The 27,017-nt window shown below is 37.3% G+C and overlaps 1 protein-coding gene and 2 long non-coding RNA genes across 4 annotated transcripts; 2 read left to right on the top strand and 1 right to left on the bottom strand.

The window, feature by feature from the left end:
- Positions 1 to 221: 221 nt before the first annotated feature.
- LOC110912046 (arginine--tRNA ligase, chloroplastic/mitochondrial) lies at positions 222 to 6,125 on the bottom strand. 2 transcript variants are annotated; one of them, XM_022156715.2, is made up of 21 exons: positions 5,947 to 6,125; positions 4,480 to 4,574; positions 4,265 to 4,401; positions 4,079 to 4,154; positions 3,903 to 4,004; positions 3,607 to 3,822; positions 3,447 to 3,524; positions 3,268 to 3,351; positions 3,056 to 3,163; positions 2,805 to 2,989; positions 2,662 to 2,713; positions 2,452 to 2,550; positions 2,199 to 2,383; positions 2,045 to 2,129; positions 1,740 to 1,926; positions 1,594 to 1,663; positions 1,435 to 1,504; positions 1,244 to 1,333; positions 1,097 to 1,165; positions 892 to 990; positions 222 to 439 (listed from the first exon to the last, which is right to left on the bottom strand). In XM_022156715.2, the coding sequence occupies exons 2-21, from the start codon at positions 4,492 to 4,494 to the stop codon at positions 329 to 331; spliced, it is 2,118 nt and encodes a 705-aa protein (XP_022012407.1). In that variant the 5' UTR covers positions 4,495 to 4,574; positions 5,947 to 6,125; the 3' UTR covers positions 222 to 328. The 2 variants fall into 2 exon arrangements, with proteins under 2 accessions (XP_022012407.1, XP_022012406.1); XM_022156714.2 differs by having other exon boundaries at positions 4,480 to 4,525.
- Positions 6,126 to 10,373: 4,248 nt separating this feature from the next.
- Positions 10,374 to 10,773, top strand: LOC118487649. Its single transcript, XR_004882384.1, has 2 exons — positions 10,374 to 10,482; positions 10,583 to 10,773. It is a non-coding gene; the product is annotated as an uncharacterized LOC118487649 (long non-coding RNA).
- A 15,202-nt stretch (positions 10,774 to 25,975) lies between these two features.
- Positions 25,976 to 26,763, top strand: LOC110909900. Its single transcript, XR_002575710.1, has 3 exons — positions 25,976 to 26,058; positions 26,130 to 26,278; positions 26,370 to 26,763. It is a non-coding gene; the product is annotated as an uncharacterized LOC110909900 (long non-coding RNA).
- The last annotated feature ends 254 nt before the right edge of the window (positions 26,764 to 27,017 follow it).

Here is a 27,017-nt window from a genome sequence, read left to right as displayed (position 1 = left end):
TATTTTTTAAAATAAAAAATCTTCTTTTTTTTCAATTATGTTGTTGAGGTCCAACGGCTACCAGCCAACGCACGCCACGTCAACGTCCAATAAACACAAGGCCGGTGGGATTCTCCATGGGCTTGAAACAACGCCGTTGACAACGCGGGGGACGGTGTGGTGTGTGCGACGTGGAAGGGCATAAACACCGCTCCTCCACGCCCACATCGTGTGGTCTTACATAATATCAAGAGACATTAAGATTACAGTTAAATACGGGCCGAAAAAGACGAACATTCACAACTTCAAGGGTGTATTGAGCTTCAGGGCCAGATTGCAAAACTAGTTATTAAATTTTGTAGACGGGAGTAATGCCCAAAAGATGAAAGCATTTCCTCATCACCACTGCAGTTGCCTCACACAACAATAATCTGCTGGTCTCCTCAGCAGACCCAACAACCTGCCCAAAATCCAAAACAAGATGACTTTTATTTAGTAAACAAGATTCTACATAAACAAAAAGGTTGTGTTGGCGGATCGAACCCGACACATATCATACACATGAACCCAAACAAGACACACATAATCGCTGGTTGACATGCAAATGGCCGGAAAATGTTTTAAGTAAAAAATAATGTGTAAAAAACACTGTATTCAATTTTTTGGCATAATCATAATGATACTCCAAAATTACAAAACAATTATGTTTCAATTAAAAAGACAATGCTGTCTGTCTTTTAACTTTTAAATGGCTACATAAAACACACTTGTAATGATAAAAAAAGGGTTAACCCGCAAATCCGACTAGTTACTACGTCAGGTCAAATGTGTGTCCGCGAATTCAACCAGAGGCTAAACCCAAGCTCGTAAATTTCATGTTAAATTGTTGTAAAGTTTTTCAGTAAAGTATACCTTGCACTCTGAGTAGAAACTTGTAAACTTCTCGGATAAATCATATAGATATTCACAGAGAATGTTTGGTAACAGATTTGTGCAAGCCTCTTCGACAGCCTGAAAAACAATTTAAATCAGAAGTTGTTTGACCAGCACTTAAGAAGTTGACCCACACAATTTGTCACCTAATGTAGAGCAAAGATGCTTGATTTTGGTTTCTTACCTCAGCAAACTGGAGCAAATGCAATCCCAGCTTGCGTTCATCATCCGTCTGCAATAACATTTGTCCCTCCTGTCACAAACATTTAAATCCAATCATAAAGTTGATATTTTATTTCAACAACTCAAAATAAAAATAAAAACTCTTTACCCTTTTCAACTGCTCTATGTCTTTACCAGATTTTCTGATAATCGAACATATTCGAGCATGTGCATACAGCAGATATACTGCAGTATTACCCTGTTTATCAAAAAATATGAGCAGGTAAGAAACAAGAACAGTGTCATAATTGCAAATTAAGATTTGAACATATAGAAATGGGAGAAAATCATTAAGCATGCCTTATCATTAAGCATCTGATCATAATTGAATGTGTAATTGGTCAATCTGTTATTCTTCAGGTCTGCATACCTGTTAAGAACACAAATAGTCAAACAATAGATGCTGATAGCGTGAACACAATAACCACGATATCAATAATAAAAGCATGACACACTTACTTAACAGCACCATATCCAACTGCTTCAGCCGTCTGCTCAAGCTCCTCAGCAGTCCACTCAGCCACCTTAACTAATGAAGTTAAAATTAACAAACTTTATCAGTTTCTTGACTGACTTCACATGAATAAACCAATTTATGGGTATACCTCGTTCCACAAGAGCTTCTTTACAACGACGTTTAGCTTGATCGAGTAAATCGACCAACTTTACCACTTCAGTACTACGAGTTCTAAATCTCTTCCCATCGTCACCAAGAACAAGACCAAACCCTACATGACTTGTTTTAGGGTATTTGCTTTCATCAGCTGGAAGCCACCCTGCACTTTTAGCAGCCTGAAAAAAAAAAAAAAAAAAAAAAAAAAAAAAAAAAAAAAAAAAAAAAAAAAAAACAAGTATTAAATATTATCATTTTTTTTCTTGATTGTTATGTTGTGTGAAGCTGCTGACTTACAGCGAAGATCTTTTTAAAATGCTCTCTCTGACCAACATCAGTGACGTATATTATCCACTCGGCTTTTTCCTCATTAAGCCGATACCTGCATATAGCAACACAAAAAAAATTCAAACAAATCTATCCTAACAAATAAGTATTTAAGAAAACCAACCAGAGAGCTGCAAGATCTGTTGAAGCATAGTTGTAACCACCATCTGTCTTCGTAACTATAAGAGGAGGCACCTTATTTCCTTCAATAATTTTTATCACCTTAGCGTCTTCGTCATCTTCAATCAAACCCTCATCATCGAGCTCCTCTAGAGCCAAAGGAATGTAGGTATTATTAAGGCTTTCACCCTGAAAGCAACAGAATTAAACTCCCAACACATAAATTCCTACTTTATATCAAAAGGAAAAGAATATACCAAGTGAACCCCCTGACGCTGGTAGACTATCTTTGAACCCTTTCGATTTATTTCACAGATTTGTGCCCATGCCTTCTGGTACTTTTCTTCCGTGCCACTCTAAATTATTATTCATTATTTTACATATAAGAAAAAGATGACCAGACAATTCAGTTATAATGCGGATGTTGATTGCGATGGTTTTGTGGGCCATAAAAATGTAAAAATCACCTGGAGAATGACGAATATTATCCATTTGACTTCTTCCTCAGGAAGCAGAGACCTTCATATAATTGACAAAGAAAAACAAATAAGAAAATAATTCAAACAAATCTACCCTGGCAAGTAAAGATATAAGTATTTACGAAACTAACCACAGAGCTGCAAAATCTGTTGAAGCATAGCTGTAACGACCATCTTTCTCCATAGCTACAAGAGGAAGTGCCTTTTTTCCTTCAATAATTTTTATCACCTTAGCGCCTTCGTCATCTTTAATCAAACCCTTATCATTGAGCTCCTTTAGAGCCAGAGGAATGTAGGGATTATAAAAGCTTTCACCCTGAAAGAACAGAATTAAAGTCCAACACATAAACTCCATCAAGAGAAAGGAAAAAAAAGAATATACCATTTCTTCCAGGTGAACCCCCAGACGCTCATACACTTTCTCGAAACCCCTTCGACTTATTTCACAGATTTGTGCCCATGCTTTCTGGTACTTTTCTTCCTTGCCACTCTAATTTAACATTCATTATTTACAGACAAGAAAAAAATGACCAGACAATATTATATATATATATAGACTGAATAATGTGGGCCATATAACCCATTAAAATTCACCTGGAGAGCAACTACTGCCTTTCGGGCTCTCTCTTTGAATTCATCATCACCATCAAATCTCTGTTTTGATGCCTTATAGAACAACTACCAATTGAGAATGTATGTAATTAGAAGCATTCACATGACAATGAGATTCCACAAGTGGTGTAATTTATGAAATTAAGAGTAACACTGCTCACCTCTAGTTCTCCAATATCCTGATCAGTAACCTCCCCATCTGGGAACTTCTCAAAGAGAAACTCAATCAACATTCCAAACTGCATTATTTATTTACACATGCTTCTTAATTAGTTCCCAAGATTTATAATAATAATAAAAATTCACAAAAGAAGCATGTACCTGAGTGCCCCAATCCCCAACATGGTTTCTGCGAAGCACATCAACTTTAGCATACTCAAGCATACGGGCTATCGTGTCTCCAATGATAGTTGACCTCAAATGACCTACATGCATTTCCTTTGCAATGTTGGGTGATGAAAAGTCAACTATCGCCCTTTTGACTGAAAGCCTTGGTGCCCATGTGTCAATGCCATCTGTTAGCATATTCTGGATTCTCTGCAGGAAACAAAATTTTAATGTTAAGTAGAAATTTTCAAATATAAATATAATAATAATAATAAATAATAATTAAATACCTTGGCTATCCATTGTGTTGATAACTTAACGTTTATAAAGCCAGGACCAGCTATGGAGCATGATTCTATCATGTCAGATGTTGGAAGATTCCGCATTATGGCCTATAAATTAGAAAGGTCAGATAACTTACTGGTGTGGGATCCATGTTAGTTAGTTAGTTAGTTCACAAAAATACCTGTCCAACAGGTTGAGGGCCTCTAAATTCTGTACCCTTGCCTTTTATTTTAGACCACAAGCTCATGGCATTGTTGCTATTGTTATGTAATGAAAAGTTTTGCATTAGTAGTATGTTCAAGACTATATATATTGCTTGAAAGGGAAACTGTACAATACGAGAAAGCAAGCAGGCAGGCAGGCATACCATTGGTAATCGGCAGCTTCCTTTTTGGAACAGACGGCTATAAGAGGAGCCACATCTGGCTCATCAGGAACAGTAACTTTCAAAGAGACCTCAAATACCTTGGCTATTTGTTCTTTAAGGCTCCCGGTATGATGTTCCTATAATACAATTGTATCTATACTTCAAGTACTAACTAACACATACAGTTCATGAATCTGTGTGAGTTGAAAGACTTCAGGTGCAGCTGCCATACTTAACCGGAAAGTTTCTTCTTTCGAATATCTGTCAGTAACATGAATGTAAGTAGTAATTCATATTCCAAAGTTCCAACCTAATACCAAAAGTTCAAAAACAATGCCTATAGTTCCAACACAAAATCAACAGTTCAAAGCTGATAAACTAGTAACTACAGTAAAGCCAGCGATCGAGATTACCGTCAAATCTATATCGTTTGTAACCGCAAGTTATGAATTCATGTAAAACAAACAGTAAAGAGGAAGAGTTTGAGTTTACAGTTACGGGTGCAGATGATAGAGAAAGGAAACGCTAGGGTTACAGTTTCATTGCTGTTGTTGCTTTCTTTCATAGACAACAATATATATAGTGAATTAATTAATTAATTAAATAAATAAAAAACTAGTGAGATTCCCCGCTTGATTTCGGTGGGTATCAGTTTGGCTTGTTACGATACCGAAGCTCGCTATTGTAATTGAACGAGGAAACCTTACATTGATCGGAAACAATAAAAAACAAATATTAATACGAATATTGATGTTTAGTTGGTATTGAGTCTGTTCGTTTGCATTCTATATTTGACACCTAACAAATAACAACGCTTTTGGTACCAATATTTATGACAAAAGATCAAATACAAATAACTTTAACGTACAAAACGTACGAACTGAAGGTTTTGCTGAAATAACGCGGTGGCATTTTCGTAATTATTAGTAATTATCAAAATTACTCTACAAATGATCCTGTAGAGTAATTTTGATCTTGTAGAGTAATTTTGTAAAATGTTCCTGTAGAGTAATTTTGAAGAGAATCTTCCATTAACCTTAACCTGTCAAAATAACATGAATAGAAGACATCAGATTACAGACAAGAGATCAAACAGAAACAAACCATTGCTAACTAGCCTAATTCTCGCAAAACCGCTCTTTACAGGTCAGATATCATTGCTAACTAGCCTAATTCTCGCAAAACCGCTCTTTACCGGTCAGATATCACTAACTAGCCTAATTCTCGCAAAACCGCTCTTTACAGGTCAGATGTCATTGCTAACTAGCCTAATTCATGCAAAACCGCTCTTTACTGGTCACGTATCATTGCTAACTAGCTAATTCTCGCAAAAACGCTCTTTACCGGTCACGTATCATTGCTAACTAGCCTAATTCTCGCAAAACCCCTATTTATCAGTCAGATATCATTGCTAACTAACCTAATTCCCGCAAAACCGCACTTGATCAGTCAGATAACTTGGTGAATTAGCCTAACACAAATCCTAGTGCTAACTGAGATCAAACTGAAGGCAGAAAGAACCAGAAAACCATAAACTCCGTCGTTATTTCAAATGAAAACACAGAACTACAAAAAACTCAAAACAATTGGTCTGAAGTCGGAACCCTAGATTCGATATTATACAGTTTCAAACACTTACAATCATAAAAAAAACTTGCATGATAATGAAAGTTGATAGCTACCTGTGAATGAGAAACTCAGAGAGAGAGAAAGAGATATGCGGTGGAGGAGACTCCCGACGGTGGACGTGACGGCGGAGCGGTGGACGCGGACGTTGCCGTTGAGACTCAGATCAGAGAATGTGATTTCTCTCCCACGTAACCGTTTCAGGGTTTTAGAGTTTCTCGCCACTTTATTATTCCCGTTTTTTACAAACTTAGACCCTTAAACATTATATGTATTTTTTTTTTTTTGAGTAATTTTCGAAAATGGCCAAGAAAATAAAATAGTTGACTTACGAAATTAGCCAACTCATGCGTCATTATAACAGGGCATCACCCTCTTGTGCGTCCTCCTATCTTAAATGGACACGTGTATGGATCCAGCCAAAAACATATCATTTATTTCTTTTTTTATTCGGTAGGTTATGTCAGGCTATAAATAGCCATGTTGAACAATAATAAAGTATGCAGCTATTTCAGTCACTTTTATTATCTTTCTTTCTCACTTTCGATTGTTCATATACAATAAGTGTTACTAATATATATAAAATTCCATGGATGAAGCAGCAACTTCTTCATCTTCACACAGACACACATCTGCAACAGTGCAACACAGAGACACAAAGAGAAAAGCGAGAGAAACGGAGAAGGCGGAGATAGAGGGTGGCCAGTCGGCCGACCACGACGGATCTCCACTACCATGAACGGCCACCATGTTTTCCGGCCGCCATTGTGTCCATCCTTTAAGGTTTCCGGGAAAACGATCCACAGATCTCCACCCCCAAATCCCAACCGCCACCATGGTTGCCGGAGACGGAGCTAGAGGCGTCTGCAACTCGCCGGAGATGACTGCAACTTTCAGACGCATCCCGGCACTTCCAGACGCATCCAAAGAGTCAGAAGGACGCAAGGGCATTAGACCGGAGGGGTCAAAGCCAAGCGCATCACATGAGTCAGAAGGACGCAAGGGCATCCAAAGAGTATGTAGACGTCTCCCATGCGTCCTTCAAGTATTTCCTAATGATTGGGACACGTGTCACTACTACAATCAAGGACGCCTCAACCAGACCTGCAGACGCGTAAGCTGTCTCGTAAACCGTGATGCGCTGCTCCACAGACGCAGGAGATGGCCATTTTGGTAAGTCAACAATTTTCTTGGCCATTTTCGTAAATTACTCTTTTTTTATCATATTCAACCCAAAACTATTCTAACATGTCTACACGATCACTTCAGTTGCTAGACACGAACACGACACGATAATCTAGGGGTACTGGAAGCATGGGTACGGTGACGGTGGTGGGGACTGTGACTATAGGCATAGGTACACATATGGACTTATACTATGCCTCTGCTGAAGATCTCGAAACGAAACTTTGGTTTTTTTTTTTTTTACTTTTCCAATAAACCAAATTTTTTTCCCCAAAAGAATACATAAATTAGTAACCGAACGTCTCGACTCAAGACATTTCCCCGGTCAGAGTCTGCAAATGCATTAATCCTAACCCATGACCTTTACTTAGAAAGATATCCATACCGAGAGCACATTTTGAAAACCGGTGACATTAGTCAAGTATTGAACTGCATATGAAATATCTGGGCGAATTTGCGCTAAGTAAATTAACTTGCCTACAACCTTTTGAAAATCGGTGACATTAGTCAACACATACTAAAATGTCCTCATGTGCAGTACGCGTGAGATGATTTAATTGAGTTTTTGAATAGCAATTAGTGAAAATGGGAGAATCTCGCTAATTTTGAAATGAAGGATGAAGAGTGGAAGTCTTTTTTTAAAGGATCCATTCCAATATACAATTTTTTTAGCTAACTTCGTGTTTCTGATTTGGTTTCCGATAGTTTCTTTAAAAGCTATCAATCTTTGAAACTTCAAAAGGCTGAAGAGCAAAATCAATAGCCAAAAACACAATATTGTCTCATCAAGATGAGAAATCATTCTGCATATGAGGGCATCAAGTTCTCTGACATCTTGATTTCACAATTAGACACATGTTTTTTTAACTTAAACCAAAGAACCATCCTTATGTATATTTGTCTACATCCATGCAAAGGAAGAATGTTTATCATCTTGATCTAATAGATTAATATGAAGTGTCTCGCTTACTTAAACAACTTTCATCCAAAGATTAGAAAGATAAATTATTTTTTATAAGACAAAAATGCCACTTCTCTTATACTCCACAAATTTAGCCATCAAGCAAAAGGAAAACTATGATATGAACAAAATACCTAAATATGGTCATCGTTTTAGAATAAAAGCAGTCGACATTTAAGCATCTATTATCTATATTAAAACAAAACACTTTGGTGCCACTTGGCATTATTTTAATCCTCTAATTGCCACCTCGCAACTTAATAATCCTCACAATTGTGATTTGAGCGGCAATATACAAGTCTTATATGTAATCCCGCTTTTCACTTTGATTGTAATGCTGAAAATTCAAGTTTCCATCTTTCTTTATAATCATCTTCAGATTCAGATGATTGATCGCATAAGCCCTAGATCTATAAATCCATATGTATTTCTGGGGTTTCTTCACATCTAGCATTCGATAGATTATAGGGGGCAAATCGACACAAAATCAAAAGAAGGATGAAGGGGAGTGATGAACTGGGTTTTGATGGGAGTTTCAAGGGTAAGTTTTTGAGTGTTCTTTTGCTTATTGGCTCTAAGAGTCATGAAAGAGACACGGCGGCGGCGTTTAGGGTTCCGCCGCAAACATAACGACGGTGGCGACTGTGGTTGACGTCGCAAGCTCCGGTTCCGGCAAGAGAAGAATTGTCTAATGCTTTTTCAGCAGAAATCAGTAATCTTGATTTGGTTTTGGTTCACATTTTTTCAGCAGAAATTGGGTTCCTCTTCTGTACACAAATCAATATTAATCACAAGTATGTTTTTCCTTTTTGATCTTTGATTTTTTGTTCTCTGATTCGAATCCTGTTAATCATATTTTTGGCTTTTTGATTTTGATCTCATAAACCCCACATACTCAATGTCTACATACTGTTCTACTCTATGGCGATTCTTCATAGTTACTTTATATGTAGACGGAAACACCAGAAGAAAGAAGAACTCGAACCTTTGTTTGATTACACTCATGTTCAGCCGTTAGATCTCCTTTACCTCGACGCCGGTTCGTTCTCTTGGTAGTTGTTTATATATACGGTTGTATTTTATTTTTGATTTATGATTTTTATCTGGATTTATGATTTTGTTTTTGAATTTCTTTAATTCTTTGATCTCTTTTAAATTTGTCACAAAACTAGTATTTTCATTTTGTTCTAATTTGAAAGTTTTAGGTTTTCACATCTTGAAATTTTAGTTACTCGGATTTTCCTTATGTATGATTTCGTAAGGGTATTTTATTTTTGCTGACGGGATTGATTCACCATTTTACATGTTAATTTTTTTTTTGTAATGTATTGTTTATTTAAAGGAATAATCAACCTGGTCATAGAAGAAAACTATAAGAACCAATACACATAATTTTCTTTATTAACAGGATCTTTGAGTAAATTGTGTTGTATTTGTGTTTATTGGTTTTCGATAATGACATTCGCTTTCTTAATTTTGGTGCATTCTTTTGTTTTAAAAGTTTCATAGCTTATGTAGTGAATGTTTATATATGTCTATTGGCCAATGAGTATATAAAAAGAAGCAAAAGGTCTCGAGTCTTCAAAGTTATATTGTTGGAGACGATATTGTTTTCATTTTTCGATGACAGCAAATTTGATTAAGAGGAAAATCGAAGCTGGAGTTTACTGCAGGATAATCGAAACAAGAGTTGGATTGTTGGAGATAGGTGTTTACTGGCTTCTTCAGCAGCCATGGCGATAGGAATGTTTTTAAGTAAGTTTTTTTTATCTTTTTTCGCATTTCATCTATATATTTTTAACTATGTATAGAAATGCAATACTTTATATTATTTTATTGTTAGTAACAAATCAAATTTATGCAGATAGCAAGAAAAGGTTTGGATGCGGCTGCACATGATCAACAAAGCATGAAGGGACTGGTATGTAAACTGTATATGTTTACCATTTTTATCTTGCAATTGATAACGAGTTTAGACATTTGGATTGTGATTTATCTTGCAACTGGAAAATTCGAAATTGGGTTGCTGTGGAGTCGGTTATTCAGCATCCGGTCCCACAGGTACGCGCATTCCAAATAATTCCAATGTACGTGCAGCCCGATTATCTTTTACATAACTTGATTCGTTATGATTGACCGACCACAGGGCCATGTGAAGCGGAGAGTGTCATCAGGTGGGAAATATGTCTCAGTGAACCTTAGACTTGTTCGATTCGTTTCTAGGGAACAGGTTATTTTCTTATCTGTCCATTTGTTTAACAAGTCAAACGGGTCGAAAGTCAGAGAAAGTATAATTATAAAGCATACATCCTACTAAGCTGTTAAATGGGTCCTGTGCACGGGTGGGCGGGTTGAACCCGAACAGGACACAAAACCAAAAAAGTGCGGCACATGACCCCGAACAGACGTACACGACAAATCTATTCACGGGTTGACACGAACACGAGTACACGACAAATTAAGATTCTTATATTTATATTCCTTACCCCATGTAAGCTCAAAGTATCGAAAATTATATAGAGATCTGAAAACAATGGTGGGAACAGCTAACGGCAGCAGAACTCCAATCACACCATGCCAAGCCTTTTCGGTTGTTAATGGCGGTCAAGATCCGGGTCTGCAGTCCGGACGCGGAAGCATTGCCGGGTCGGATTGTGGAGGGATGGAGTTTACTAGAGAAGAAGTTGATGCACTGTTGAATACTAAGATCAGAACCAAAGATAAGTTCAATCTCAAGATGGGTATTAATTTTAATTTGAAGGGTGTTTTTTGCAGTGTTATTATGATAATTTTTGTAGGTTTTTAGGAAAAAAGTGAGATGATGATGGATTATATTAAAAAGCTTTAGAATGTGTGTAAGATGGTATCAAGAATTTGAAGGGGGGATTTCTTTGAATCTGCAGAAAAGAAATCCAATGATATGGGTATGTTTTTAATAATTTGTTATTCAATCATACTGTTTTAATTCCTAATTTTGATTCATGTGCTAAGTAGAGAGGCTAATGAATGAGAAGGAAGAAGAGCTGTGATGTGTGTAAAATGCAACATATAAAACACATCAATTAAGGCATAAAACTAACCCTTTTTAAGTACTAATGTTGGAAAAAGAGTGTTTTTGTCTTTCTTTTGTATTTTCAGTATGAAATGAGCTCAAATTCACAAAAGAAGCAAAAAGACAACTAATTCTAGCATAAATACAAGAAAAGGAATAAAAGTAGACTGCCCGGACCCTCAACGGCATCCTCCAAGGCAAAGAAGAGAAAGCAGAAGACTGAACACGCCCCGTGTCCAGCGGACACGGGGCCGTGCCCAAGAAGCAGCATAAAAGACAAACCTATAGAAGCTTCTATTGCCCACCACGGGGCCGTGTCCAGCGGACATGGGGGCGTGGTGAAAGTACAGCAGACGCATTAATTGTAATTATGAATTACAATTAATGAGGAGAGAGAGTGTCAGACGGGCACGGGGGCGTGTCCAGCGGACACGGGGCCGTGCCCAGCCTTCTGTTCAGCCTATAAATAGGAGTGCTTGGTTTCATTCCATCTCATCCCTTGGCACACCACCTCTCTCACACTTCATCCACCACCCACCATCACCATAACACCATCATCCACCACCATCATCCATTGTCCATCGTAGAGTGTGTGAGTCGTCTCGGGATTCAAGATTGATCGTAAGAGTTCTTGACAATCAAGGCCATGTTTGCCTAAGTCTCTTACATCACTTGGTGAAGACAAGTGTTTAGTATAATACTTTTTATTTTTAATCTTTTGCACTTTTTATTTGGTTTTGTATTAATGACTTTAATAACTAGTTACTTATGTTGAAGGTGATTTTTCCTTATCGTTTGTCCGTGGTGTCTTGGCGTTATTTTACTGTCTATATAAAATAAAAGATTTTCACCATTCATATCTCCACGGTCTATATGGAGGTATGTTGGCTACCTGGTCGGGGGTTAAGGGAACGGTTTGGTAAAGGTCTTGCCCTTGTTCAGCGTTTAGAGGTCCTGCTTGGGACCTGGGTCAAATTTAGTAGGATCTCCTTCAATGCCCATAGGTATTGGATGGCGGGGATCCAAACTCTTTGACCCCCTCATAAGTTAACTACTATTAATACTATAACCCGGCTATTTAGGACTGTATCCCTGCTGACTCAAGACTACTTAGCCGAGGGTAACGTCACCGCCAAAAGCGGGGCCTACCACAATTTGCATTAATAACTTAATTCATTATCTTTCAATAATCCGACCCTTTAGGATTGTATCCTTGCTGACTCAAACTACTGGGTTGAGGGTAACGTCGCCTTCAAAAGAGGGGCCTACTACAATAACTAAGATAATCTCTTAAACAAGTGCAAAAGTGCGAAAATAATCAAAGGTTATACTAATACACGTGTCGGATCCAAGTGATTCATCTTGTCTATCTGTTTTTATTTTATTTTATTTTTCAGCATTTAGTTAGTTTTTATTTTCTTAGATTAAAACATTTTTCTTACTTTTTGATTTGATTAGACGTTGAGGATAAACCGGTATTAAAAGCTCTTGTGTCCTTGGACGACCTCGGTATCTTACCAACACTATACTACGTCCACGATGGGTGCACTTGCCAATATGTGTGTTTAGTGTTAGTAAATATCGTGTTTTTATAAATTTAAAACTTGGCTAAAAGTGTAAAAACGGCTTAAATATACATCTAAAATATATCGCACTACACACGCATCAAGTTTTTGGCGCCGTTGCCGGGGACATAAGGATTTTAAGAAAGTTAGGAATCAACGGCCTAATCATATTTTTATTTTTCTTTTTAAATTTTTAGGATTTTTCTTAGTTTTTCAGCTTCTGCGGAGCTCAGCACGGGGCCGTGCCTGCTGAACACGCCCCCGTGCTCAATCATTGGAACTGGCAATCCTGTTTTAAGTCAGACAGTAAGCTGAACACGGGGCCGCGTCCACTCAACACGCCCCCGTGCCCAAGATTCTCTTACTGAAAACAGAACCGTTAGACCCCGGTGGTTGGTAATTTCTGAGACAAAAATGAGTGATAGTAATTCTTTTTACTTTCGGCACTCTTATGGTGTGTGGTGTCGATTATGTGGAGGCGAACATGAGGAATTAAAATGTTATTTTCTCAATTATAGGCCCCACTATATAGACCCACCGATTCCTTATAACCTTAAGAGGGGCGAAAGTAAAAATAAGCACTATCTCTCCCTCGAATGCGCCCAGCCAGATATTCTAGGGGAAATGCTCCTTGACGAGTTATTTCAACTAGAAGAACTAATTCTCAATTGGTCAAAAGAACTTAGGAAGGATTTTATTGATCCGCCCCAAGATGATGACCATGAGGAAACGTTGGAACCGCATTCCGACAACCTCGTTGCTCCCGAAAATACCTTCATACCTAGAAAAGACTTGGACGATAGTCGTCCCTGTGCCGATTGTGCCGTGAAGGACTCCCCATCGACTTCGTTTGATGCATACATAGACCTGAGCGATTCGGCATACACCTTCTTTAACGAGAGCCCAGAAAAGGGTTGGACTTGTCCACCTAGAATGAAAATAGGAATTACCCTCACCGATAACCTCTTGCGTTCTCGCCTTAGTATAGGACAATTAAGGTATCTTAGGCACTTTGGGGTTGTTCCAACAAATCAAGAACCACCCGATATAAATAAACTCCTTAAGAAGCAACAAACTTCATAAAACAGCTTCCCGACACGGGGCCGTGTCCGGCCAACACGCCCCCGTGTTCATCAAAAGATTCCCTTCTGATCAGAACGTCAGAATACGGACAAACTGTGTCAGAATTCCATCTGCACACGGGGCCGTGTCCAGCGAACACGGGGCCGTGTCCAGAAAGCTGTCGTTTTCTATAAATGCAGCCAAGAATTCTGCACATTTGGACCAACTTGGGACAGAGATTTGAAGGAATCTTCTCTCAAACAATCCTAGGTAAGTCTAAAAGAAGGTTCCAACAACCCATCTTGTCCTTTCCTCTTCTTGACATTTCCTTCGTTTTTCATCTTTCTCTAAGAACTACCATCAAAAGTTTGAATCCTTCAACCTTTATGGTAGAAAACAATGAGTTTTGTTCATGGAATCTTGGTAAAAACATGTTGTGTAACATTGTTTAAAGTTATTTATGACCAAAAAGCCTACATAAATTCAGAAAATAACTTAAAAGCCCGAGATTCCTTGCTTCAAAAATTCTGCAGAAAGATGAACACGGGGCCGTGCTCAATGAGCACGGGGCCGTGTCCAGAAACTGTTTCATCACATAAACTGCTTTTTGGTTTATTTTTCGTAGAATGGCGAGTGAAAACAGCGAAACATCATCCGTTCATTCCTCAAACAGCCGAAGGGGAAGAAGGCCCTCCGTTGAAGCTACGCTTGTGCACTATGTAATAGCATTGAGGGAAGCTCTCGACGAAATGACGTCAGTAGAGGAGGTCCTAATTGACCGTATTAACGATCTTACGATGGGACTCGAAAGTAGCTTTCAAGAAATTAACCTTTTGCACCAAAGGTTAAACATTCTTGTAGCACCTCCAATGGAACCAGTCCTTCCACAACAGGACTGGAACTTGGCACTCGGGATTAACAACCCTACCGGGTGGGAAGACTTTCCCGCGGAACCTCCCATGGAACACCCACAAGAAATTCCAGCGGAAGTCGAGACTCCTCAAACTAATGCAAACGAGCCCTCTTTTCTCCTTCCAAGGGAGGTGGAGGAATGGCTCGCCGACATATGAGGAGAACCACACCCGGAAGAAGGAGTTTCTAAAAGCCTTATCTAACCAAGATCAATAGCTTCTTGGAAATTTTGCTAATTAAAATAAAACATAGGGCTAGAACTCCACGGCTTAATATTTATGTAATTTTTATTTTTAGTCTTTATGTAATGTTTCTCTATGTTTGCAATGATATGATGGTTTCTAAGATTGGTGGTTATTAATGAATAAAACATACTCATGGTGGTAATGGATGAAAAAGGGAACGAGAAAAATGGACCCATGCACGAAGAACAGAGCAACCCGACACAAATCTCCATCACAGAAGGCTCAACACGGGCCGTGCCCAACCAACACGGCCCCGTGCTGAGCCACCTGCAGAAAAACACCCAGTTCAGGTAACTGGACACGGGCCGTGTTCAGCGGACACGCCCCCGTGTCCAGGCTTCTGTCTTAACTCTTTAATTTCTGTTACTGGCACCTGACCACGGGGCCGTGCCCGGTCACCACGGGGCCGTGTCCAGGATGCCAGTAACATAAATCTTTGCTTTTTAACCCACTTTTACACATTCTAATCAACCGAAAATATTATTTTTGGGACACATTGAGGACAATGTGTAATTTAAGTGTGGGGGGATGCTAAAACCTTGAATTTTGCAAATCCTAATTACAAGCCTTACACAAAACTCTATTGGAACCGCTAAACACCCCAAATTTTTTCAAAAACTTTTCGTTTTTTTTACTATTTGCTTGTCTTGGTTTAATTTGGAAATAACAAGTTCTAAAAAGGTTATATTTTTACAAATTTACAACCGATAGCGTCGTGATAATAAAGAACCAATATAAGAAAATTACGAAACGGCATAACAAGTCTAGTTAAAAATTCGATTATATATACTTGATCACATTAAAAACCCATTCCCACAAAAAGTGAGTTTTGAGCCTTTATTGAGCATACAAATATACATCTTTAGACTAAATGCTCATTTTTCGTTTCTTGTGTGAATAGCCGCTTGGTTCTTACAACTCCAGAACTTGCCACGACGATACATTCCCGGTCCTTACCAACTTAAACCCAAGTAAGTAAGTGATGGAGGCATTAGGACTAACCATATTTTTCTTTCTACACCATTATTTTTCATTTTTTTTACCACCTACCCAAAATCCCCCTAGTTAGCCCCTTTGAGCCTAAACCTTTCATTTCATTACCCCAAAACCCCTTTTACCCACCAAAAAACCCTTTTTTTTTTATTTTTCACCCTTTATTTTAGTAACAAGCTCGTTTTTTCGTAAGCTCGCCATTTTATGTGATTTAAAAAAAAAAAGATGGTGAAGTCAAAAACAAACAAAAGCTATATAAAAGCTTGTTTGGAGAAATACTTCAAAATAAAAAGTCACAAAAAAACAAGGTATGTCATGAAAACCGACGCTTTTTACAATTTTCGCCCTTTTACTAACCACTAACCCAACCACCCACCTTTAACCCAAGCCTAACCCTTCACCCAAAAAAGTCCTCTGGATATTTACAAAGGTAAAAAGTTAAAAAGGAGGAGGATTGATTGCTTGGCAAGCCTATGGAAGGCGTAAGTTCCATGCCGCTCTCGAGTGATTCACTAAAAAATTACACCTTCGGCCGAGTGTTGAGTGATCTCCCGTGAGGTATGTGAACTTGTATATGAATGGAATTTTAATAAGGCATGCTATGCCCAAATAAGTAATTTATCTTATGAAACGTTCTAAATAAATCATAACGAATAGGATTGTAAATAAATAAAAATAAAACTTACAAAGATCTTGGATTCCCGTGTAACGCCCTGCGTTTTCAAACTTCCTACATTTAGAAACCTTACGTGAAATTCTAACTTTGGAAATCTTGTGTTCTTATAACCATTCTTTCATTGTAATCGTTGTAAAATACGGAACTTGCTTCGTAAATAAAACTTGTACATTACACTTTTTACCTAGTTAAATCATGTTTTATTTCATATTTCACCTTGTTACAAGTTAGGGGAAGCATTGTTGCACATTATTACACAACTTAACTAACAAAATTACTCATTATAATGTTTAAAAAAAATAAAAAAATAAAGAAATATGGCAGCCCCAATTCAGCAAAATTCAGCCCATATAGTTGGGTTTTGTGGGCTAGTTTCAAGGTGTAACCCCTTCTAAACACTTCCAAAGCCCAACCCATTGAAACCCTAATCCTTCCCCCTATAAATACCACTTATAACCAGCCTCCCTACCACTTTTGCAACCCTAAAAACTCACAAAACATCCACCAAACCGTAGCTGAAAGCAAGGGTTCGAGTAGATTGACACCCCTTCACGAAAATGAGCATAACTCACTCAATTCTTATCCGATTCACTCGATTCTTTTTCCTACTTGCTTGTATAATCATGGGGTTCGATTCCTAGACTTCTCCTTGGAGAAATCAGACCTGGAAATGCCCCGAAATAGTCCATAAACTTTCTGTTTGTTTTTATGTTCATCAAAAACTTGTTTAAACCTATGCAACTTGTGTCCAACACATCTCATACCTATGTCCTAATGCTTACAACTTATCCCATGGTTGGTTAAGCTTAAAAACAAGGTTGAGACATTTAAAATCAGAGGATTAAACCTCATAAACTTGGTGTTTTGTTTAGGGTTTTTAACCCACAAGTCATGTCAAACTTTGTCTTTGATACATGAGTGATTATGGAACAACTTGGGTTGTCCAAACATACAATCCTCACATGATTTGATGATTTCTCTTAGTTAGTGTGTATATTTCTTATTCTTTATTGTATGTTCATGACCCTCCTTGGTTGTTTTTTTTACATCAAGTGTAGTGGTGAACACATAGAGGTGCCTAAATGGAAGACTTGATCTTCCTACCTCCTACATGACTTCTATGACATTTAGAGGTACCAAAATGAAGATTTTAATCTTCTACCTCATGCTTGAACTATTGGACATACATTATATAACCTAAATATATTATTCGAATAATCGAATCTTTGATGATGAACTAGTGTTCATATGTCGGGGTACTAGATTACATCATCCTAGACTATGATAACTTGTCACGATTCTAATGGAACCTTGTTCCATGAAAACATCTAAACTCCTTCGAGTTTCCTAGTGTCAAGAACAAGCATCATATGTACTAAATGATTATTTTCCATGTTATTCTCATATCTTATTTTTATGTTGTTTTAAACACCGAATCTCGACTCTAAACATACTTGAACTTTAACCCTTATACATTCGGACTTTAAATCTCTACTCGTCAACAATTGGATAATCGGAAAACATATGCAAACTTTGTGAGTATACTCGTATTCCCCCTTTTTACTTTTATCACTTTTGGGGTGTAACATGTTTACCTATTGAAACTTACACATGAACTTTTGTCTAAACACATGAACATTCCTATAACATGCTTGTATATGTGATGGCTTGATACTTTAAATTTGGGTGATTCTTATGTGTAGAACTTATCATTAACTTCGTACGAGCCAAACCTTGACATATGTAGCGCTATAGGATTAACGACCCGCCTCTACTGAAACTTTGGTTATGTCATGAGCAAGTTGCGTTTTCTTGGTTTGATATGTTAGACACATGCCATATTTAATGTTTATCTTGAATCGCATGCTTGCTATGAGGGATTGTTCACACTTTTATCTTATGCTATGTATGTACCAAACTTGTATACTCGCCTTTGCTTTTGCATTGAATAGTATTTTTAAACATGTTACAGGTTGATGATGATGAAATGAAAGAGGTAGCACGATGCCTAGATACACACTTTAGACGTTAGATTTAAATATGTTGTATCGAATTTTGGTTATGTTGGTTTGTTATTTTGATTAAACTTGTTGTTATTTGGGATCTTGTATTGATGACTACTTGAAGTTTGGAAATGAAATTTGGATTATTAAATTATTGTCACAAATAGCGTTATGATGTCTCGAGCAATCTTCACACTTCGTCTCATCCCGATGTTTCCGCCATTGGTTGGGGTGTGACAGATTGGTATCAGAGCCATAACTATAGGGAATTAGGAAAAGTAGGAATGCTTTCACCTAGTCTATAGTTTTAGAGCCTTATTCGTATGCTTTGCTTGGACTACTACATGATACCTTATTTGTTACTTATTTATGCTCTTTTAAACATGTATGTTACTCATGTGTAATATTTGACATGTTATTCGTACGCATTAAAGCTTGTTCTATTATGTGTTAACACTTGTTTTATCATTTTCATTATTTAAGTACCATTCTTAATATGCTTTCTTATGTGTTTATACTTGCTTGTGTATTTCCTTCAACACACACTTCCCTCATGCATTTTACTCGATTATTCTAAATCCGACAACACTCATATTGTACAAATGAGACGAATTCACCAAAATAGGCGTGAAATCCACAATTTAGTGAACGACTCTCAATCTATCTATTCTTCTTTTTACACGAGATATCGCCATTGAGCTAGGAGTGAAATCCACATCTAAATGGCAAATCTCAAATTTCAAATTCTAGTGGACCCTCGTCAACATGTCGAAATTTAAATTTTGACCCGACGAGTACCAACCACACTTAGGATACGAAATCGTCAAGATAGGGGTGAAACCCGCACCTTGTCGACTAGTTCCACTCCTTGATTTTTTTCATAAATCCCGCCAAGTCTCGAAATTTCGATTGATTTGGGACATGTAGTAACCGGAAGGGTAAATACCGTTAACCGACTTGTCGGCGAGAGTATTTTACCTATTAGGCCAAAGCATGCTCCTTAAATTCAAAAGACTTTTCGACCACTTTGGTTAGTCAAAGTTCCATTTGGAACACTCCAAACTTTGGTCAAACATGTGTTTCTATTGTTCATTTTATACGATGCAATCTTTCAACCTCGAGTTTACCTTTGATTTCTCTTTTCACACGCACAACATATCGAACCTTTTCGATACATTTATATATGCATGATTTTCATATAATTTAAATTCATATTCCTTGTAACAACTAGTGGAGAGGTATCATCGAGATTGGAGTGACTTCCTTACCTTGACGATTGACTCCACCCCTCTTCCCTTAAAACGACCTCACCAACGAGTTAGGGGTGATTCCCTTACTTAGGTGACCGTTACCCAAAACTTCTCTTTCAAAATATTTTATTATGCAAACCCGATCATGTTTTATACCTAAATCATTTATCATTATTCAAAATACCTACTTATACCGATTTCAAAATACATTGTTTATCAAACGTACTTCTTATTCTACCATCCATTTTCACTCAAATCATATACACGAGATTCTTAATCATGTCTTTACCGTTTTACTACATGAATTTCCAAACCTTACGAAATGCTACCTATCAATTTAATCGGTCTAATGAATCTCTTGCCCATGAACTTCACATCTGATTTATTAACTGAAACACGTTCACATTATATCATCATACTATAGACTTCCACTCTTAATCGAAATCAAACCAACCTTTCTTAATTGCTTATAAGATCTTATAGATATTATAAGATCGTCTTACCAAAGACTCTTTTCAACATCAACAAATCATTTGACAAAACCCTTTACAATAAACACTAAGTCTTTTGCTTATTCTTTTTTTTAAAGATCAACGTTTTTACAAGAACCTTCTAAATTCAAAATTTCTTATTTTGATGCAAATGAAGCAAACTTGTTATTTTCGAAGGCCTTTTTCCTACACTACTTAGTACAAATTTCCTAAACATGTGGGCAAGAAGACTTCATGGGGACCGACAATCTTCAACTTACGTAAGTTTTTTCCTTTTAAACAAAAGTAGCATTTCCATTCATTACAAAATACGTCATGCATAACCAATAAGTACTTTATGTTCACTTACATTTACAAACTACATTCTATCTTCCAAGCCAAACTCAATCTATTTTGATTCGATAAACTCGACGTTTTGCTTAAACCACTATACATGTAAATCATCATACACGTTTTAATTGATACCTCGCGACGAAGTCGCTTAGGTCATTCGTTATATATATTCAAATTTCTCGAGCGCTTTATATGTCCCAATTTCGTTACGCTTCAACATACACTATATACGTAATTTTTTTTCGTACTCATACTTACACTCATATGTTTTATGCTTATACTTATACTCATACTACTCCCACGTTTTATGTTTATACTCATACTTACGTGCATATTCATACTTAAACATATGCTTATGCTCATACATTCATTCATACTCATGATTCATACATCCGTACCCGTACGCGAGCGTAATCCAAGGGATACGCTTACGTGGGTCCCATACATACTTAAGCATGGACTTGCTTATATACTATATTCTTATACGTACACATTCTTATTTTCAAATTCATGTATACCTTGATTCATACATAACTAGTACAAGCTATGTGGATCGTGCGACGATCAGTATAATCGCGGGTGCACACGGGATTATAGTGATAGGCGTATGAGAACCATAGAGTGTACTACTGTGTATGGTAAGACACGGAACGTAACATGACCCCGAGTAACGAAACGGACGTAATGTGGTTAAAACATGGTGGATACGCCGCTGGTACTTCCTATATATAAGTGTTTTCACCATGTTACCAAACTTTCGTAAAACGTGCCATGAGAAATTCAGTGTGTTGCAGACCTTTTGGACCTAATACAACTTCACGCAACTCACAAACGCATTATATCCGATTATTCATGACGAGACTTCATCCTTAACACACTACGTTCATCTATCCAACACTTATGCTATTCACATACTTGTACTCTTTAAGAGCCATTCGTTCATTCTATACTCGTATTATTTTATACAAAACTCGTTCGCAATCCAGCTTGTTTAAACATTTGAGTCCTAACTTACCTCATTACCTATAAAATAGCCTCCCTATTCTTGATTCTTGTGTAACTATACTTAGTATCTCTCTATTGCTTTATTTAAAGTAACAAACCTTTTCGTCCCTCTCAATAAACAGGTTTTACGAAAGTATGATTTTTTTTTATACTATCCTTAAAAACTTCCCCTTGCAAATCTACCTTGATGTTCTCCAAAATTTGGTACTTTTCAAAACTTTCAAACTTCCCAAGTTTCAATTCTTAATGATCACCTTTATGCCAAAAACTCTTTCAAGCCTTCCTCTTGAATAAATTTCGGGACGAAATTTCCTAAAGGAGGGGAGACTGTAACGCCCTGCGTTTTCAAACTTCCTACATTTAGAAACCTTACGTGAAATTCTAACTTTGGAAATCTTGTGTTCTTATAACCATTCTTTCATTGTAATCGTTGTAAAATACGGAACTTGCTTCGTAAATAAAACTTGTACATTACACTTTTTACCTAGTTAAATCATGTTTTATTTCATATTTCACCTTGTTACAAGTTAGGGGAAGCATTGTTGCACATTATTACACAACTTAACTAACAAAATTACTCATTATAATGTTTAAAAAAAATAAAAAAATAAAGAAATATGGCAGCCCCAATTCAGCAAAATTCAGCCCATATAGTTGGGTTTTGTGGGCTAGTTTCAAGGTGTAACCCCTTCTAAACACTTCCAAAGCCCAACCCATTGAAACCCTAATCCTTCCCCCTATAAATACCACTTATAACCAGCCTCCCTACCACTTTTGCAACCCTAAAAACTCACAAAACATCCACCAAACCGTAGCTGAAAGCAAGGGTTCGAGTAGATTGACACCCCTTCACGAAAATGAGCATAACTCACTCAATTCTTATCCGATTCACTCGATTCTTTTTCCTACTTGCTTGTATAATCATGGGGTTCGATTCCTAGACTTCTCCTTGGAGAAATCAGACCTGGAAATGCCCCGAAATAGTCCATAAACTTTCTGTTTGTTTTTATGTTCATCAAAAACTTGTTTAAACCTATGCAACTTGTGTCCAACACATCTCATACCTATGTCCTAATGCTTACAACTTATCCCATGGTTGGTTAAGCTTAAAAACAAGGTTGAGACATTTAAAATCAGAGGATTAAACCTCATAAACTTGGTGTTTTGTTTAGGGTTTTTAACCCACAAGTCATGTCAAACTTTGTCTTTGATACATGAGTGATTATGGAACAACTTGGGTTGTCCAAACATACAATCCTCACATGATTTGATGATTTCTCTTAGTTAGTGTGTATATTTCTTATTCTTTATTGTATGTTCATGACCCTCCTTGGTTGTTTTTTTTACATCAAGTGTAGTGGTGAACACATAGAGGTGCCTAAATGGAAGACTTGATCTTCCTACCTCCTACATGACTTCTATGACATTTAGAGGTACCAAAATGAAGATTTTAATCTTCTACCTCATGCTTGAACTATTGGACATACATTATATAACCTAAATATATTATTCGAATAATCGAATCTTTGATGATGAACTAGTGTTCATATGTCGGGGTACTAGATTACATCATCCTAGACTATGATAACTTGTCACGATTCTAATGGAACCTTGTTCCATGAAAACATCTAAACTCCTTCGAGTTTCCTAGTGTCAAGAACAAGCATCATATGTACTAAATGATTATTTTCCATGTTATTCTCATATCTTATTTTTATGTTGTTTTAAACACCGAATCTCGACTCTAAACATACTTGAACTTTAACCCTTATACATTCGGACTTTAAATCTCTACTCGTCAACAATTGGATAATCGGAAAACATATGCAAACTTTGTGAGTATACTCGTATTCCCCCTTTTTACTTTTATCACTTTTGGGGTGTAACATGTTTACCTATTGAAACTTACACATGAACTTTTGTCTAAACACATGAACATTCCTATAACATGCTTGTATATGTGATGGCTTGATACTTTAAATTTGGGTGATTCTTATGTGTAGAACTTATCATTAACTTCGTACGAGCCAAACCTTGACATATGTAGCGCTATAGGATTAACGACCCGCCTCTACTGAAACTTTGGTTATGTCATGAGCAAGTTGCGTTTTCTTGGTTTGATATGTTAGACACATGCCATATTTAATGTTTATCTTGAATCGCATGCTTGCTATGAGGGATTGTTCACACTTTTATCTTATGCTATGTATGTACCAAACTTGTATACTCGCCTTTGCTTTTGCATTGAATAGTATTTTTAAACATGTTACAGGTTGATGATGATGAAATGAAAGAGGTAGCACGATGCCTAGATACACACTTTAGACGTTAGATTTAAATATGTTGTATCGAATTTTGGTTATGTTGGTTTGTTATTTTGATTAAACTTGTTGTTATTTGGGATCTTGTATTGATGACTACTTGAAGTTTGGAAATGAAATTTGGATTATTAAATTATTGTCACAAATAGCGTTATGATGTCTCGAGCAATCTTCACACTTCGTCTCATCCCGATGTTTCCGCCATTGGTTGGGGTGTGACATCCCGACACTCTAGGACAAGCCCAAAAACTTTCTCTTCTACCATTCCATTTGGGAGTGTAAGCCACATTTAAAGAGTTTTGCTTGAGGACAAGCAAAAGTTCAAGTGTGGGGGTATTTGATGTGTGTAAAATGCAACATATAAAACACATCAATTAAGGCATAAAACTAACCCTTTTTAAGTACTAATGTTGGAAAAAGAGTGTTTTTGTCTTTCTTTTGTATTTTCAGGATGAAATGAGCTCAAATTCACAAAAGAAGCAAAAAGACAACTAATTCTAGCATAAATACAAGAAAAGGAATAAAAGTAGACTGCCCGGACCCTCAACGGCATCCTCCAAGGCAAAGAAGAGAAAGCAGAAGACTGAACACGCCCCGTGTCCAGCGGACACGGGGCCGTGCCCAAGAAGCAGCATAAAATACAAACCTATAGAAGCTTCTATTGCCCACCACGGGGCCGTGTCCAGCGGACACGGGGGCGTGGTGAAAGTACAGCAGGCGCATTAATTGTAATTGCGAATTACAATTAATGAGGAGAGAGAGTGTCAGACGGGCACGGGGGCGTGTCTAGCGAACACGGGGCCGTGCCCAGCCTTCTGTTCAGCCTATAAATAGGAGTGCTTGGTTTCATTCCATCTCATCCCTTGGCACACCACCTCTCTCACACTTCATCCACCACCCACCACCACCATAACACCATCATCCACCACCATCATCCATTGTCCATCGTAGAGTGTGTGAGTCGTCTCGGGATCCAAGGTTGATCGTAAGAGTTCTTGACAATCAAGGCCATGTTTGCCTAAGTCTCTTACATCACTTGGTGAAGACAAGTGTTTAGTATAATACTTTTTATTTTTAATCTTTTGCACTTTTTATTTGGTTTTGTATTAATGACTTTAATAACTAGTTACTTATGTTGAAGGTGATCTTTCCTTATCGTTTGTCCGTGGTGTCTTGGCGTTATTTTACTGTCTATATAAAATAAAAGATTTTCACCATTCATATCTCCACGGTCTATATGGAGGTATGTTGGCTACCTGGTCGGGGGTTAAGGGAACGGTTTGGTAAAGGTCTTGCCCTTGTTCAGCGTTTAGAGGTCCTGCTTGGGACCTGGGTCAAATTTAGTAGGATCTCCTTCAATGCCCATAGGTATTGGATGGCGGGGATCCAAACTCTTTGACCCCCTCATAAGTTAACTACTATTAATACTATAGCCTGGCTATTTAGGACTGTATCCCTGCTGACTCAGACTACTTAGCCGAGGGTAACGTCACCGCCAAAAGCGGGGCCTACCACAATTTGCATTAATAACTTAATTCATTATCTTTCAATAATCCGACCCTTTAGGATTGTATCCTTGCTGACTCAAACTACTGGGTTGAGGGTAACGTCGCCTTCAAAAGAGGGGCCTACTACAATAACTAAGATAATCTCTTAAACAAGTGCAAAAGTGCGAAAATAATCAAAGGTTATACTAATACACGTGTCAGATCCAAGTGATTCATCTTGTCTATCTGTTTTTATTTTATTTTATTTTTCAGCATTTAGTTAGTTTTTATTTTCTTAGATTAAAACATTTTTCTTACTTTTTGATTTGATTAGACGTTGAGGATAAACCGGTATTAAAAGCTCTTGTGTCCTTGGACGACCTCGGTATCTTACCAACACTATACTACGTCCACGATGGGTGCACTTGCCCATATATGTGTTTAGTGTTAGTAAATATCGTGTTTTTATAAATTTAAAACTTGGCTAAAAGTGTAAAAAGGGCTTAAATATACATCTAAAATATATCGCACTACACACGCATCAAGCTGAACTCGATAATCGAGGAACTGCGAATGAATTACTCTGTTTTACAGGACAAATTCACGAAAGAAGAGGCCGAGAAGTTGGTATGATTCGAATCTTCATTGAATGCAAGTATCTGCTTAGTGATTACTGATATGGTTGATCTTGATTTCAGGCTGCAATTGAAGCCTTTTTTTTTTGAAACGTACAATTGAAGCCTTAGTGGCCGAGAAGAATTCCAGGATGACAGCCGAAAGATCGCAGGCAGCCCTCACTGAAGATCTTGAAAAAGCTTTAAGAGATAATTCGAGCTCGAATCAGAAGGTTATCAGAAATGGATCTTGGATTTTTAATGATTTAAACTATGGCCAATAATCCATACCGGCAATTTGACCAATGAGTTTCAAACTTTCAGTTTCGTTTCCAAGGGCGATCCCGCTGGTACAATCGTCATATTTTACACTCGATTTCTGCTTACAAGGAATGAATGTTTCCCCTTTACGCTCATGAGCGGATTCGAGTAAATATCACTGGGATTGCTCTTGGAATTAATGTGCTTCCAGGCTCCATCCTCATAATCTTCTCATGCTTCAACCTCAACTTAAGCAAATTCAGGAGGAAGAGTGGAGTATCTTCCAGGCTTCCAAGGACCCCTCCCTTACAGCCATAAATATAAACACACACCTTGATTTTAACATGAAATTGCAACTCGAAGGCACATTCATTATTATTGAACTAAACCAACTTTGATAAACCATAAAAAGAAACATTCGAATAACCAAAATGTATGGAAATATGATGTTACATGTAAAAAGATTAATTCATACGTTATTTCATTTCGTTGCATTTTCCTTCTTTAGTCATGTATTTGAGTTGCAAATCGTTTGTAAATACTTCTATCTTAGGTAGTTATTTCAATGAAATGATGTCTCCATTAGAGATTTTTGAAGGACAATTTCAATTCGATAATTTGTGATACAATACTAATTAGCGGTTTACTTGGGCATTTTTAGTGTACGCTTTCTTAGAATTAATATTACTAATAAATACTATATTGAATTAT

The sequence above is a fragment of the Helianthus annuus genome, chromosome 15 (assembly GCF_002127325.2).
Source record: "Helianthus annuus cultivar XRQ/B chromosome 15, HanXRQr2.0-SUNRISE, whole genome shotgun sequence".
NCBI lineage: Eukaryota > Viridiplantae > Streptophyta > Magnoliopsida > Asterales > Asteraceae > Helianthus > Helianthus annuus.
Note: the sequence above shows the minus strand (reverse complement) of the source record. Positions and strands in the feature narration are given on the sequence as shown.

Excerpts from the sequence above, each read along its gene's own strand:
- LOC110912046 (XM_022156715.2), bottom strand. Across the intron at positions 4,155-4,264 it reads GAAGCTGCCGATTACCAATG|CAACAATGCCATGAGCTTGT; the intron begins GTATGCCTGCCT and ends ACATAACAATAG. Across the intron at positions 2,990-3,055 it reads GGGTTCACCTGGAAGAAATG|GGTGAAAGCTTTTATAATCC; the intron begins GTATATTCTTTT and ends CTGTTCTTTCAG.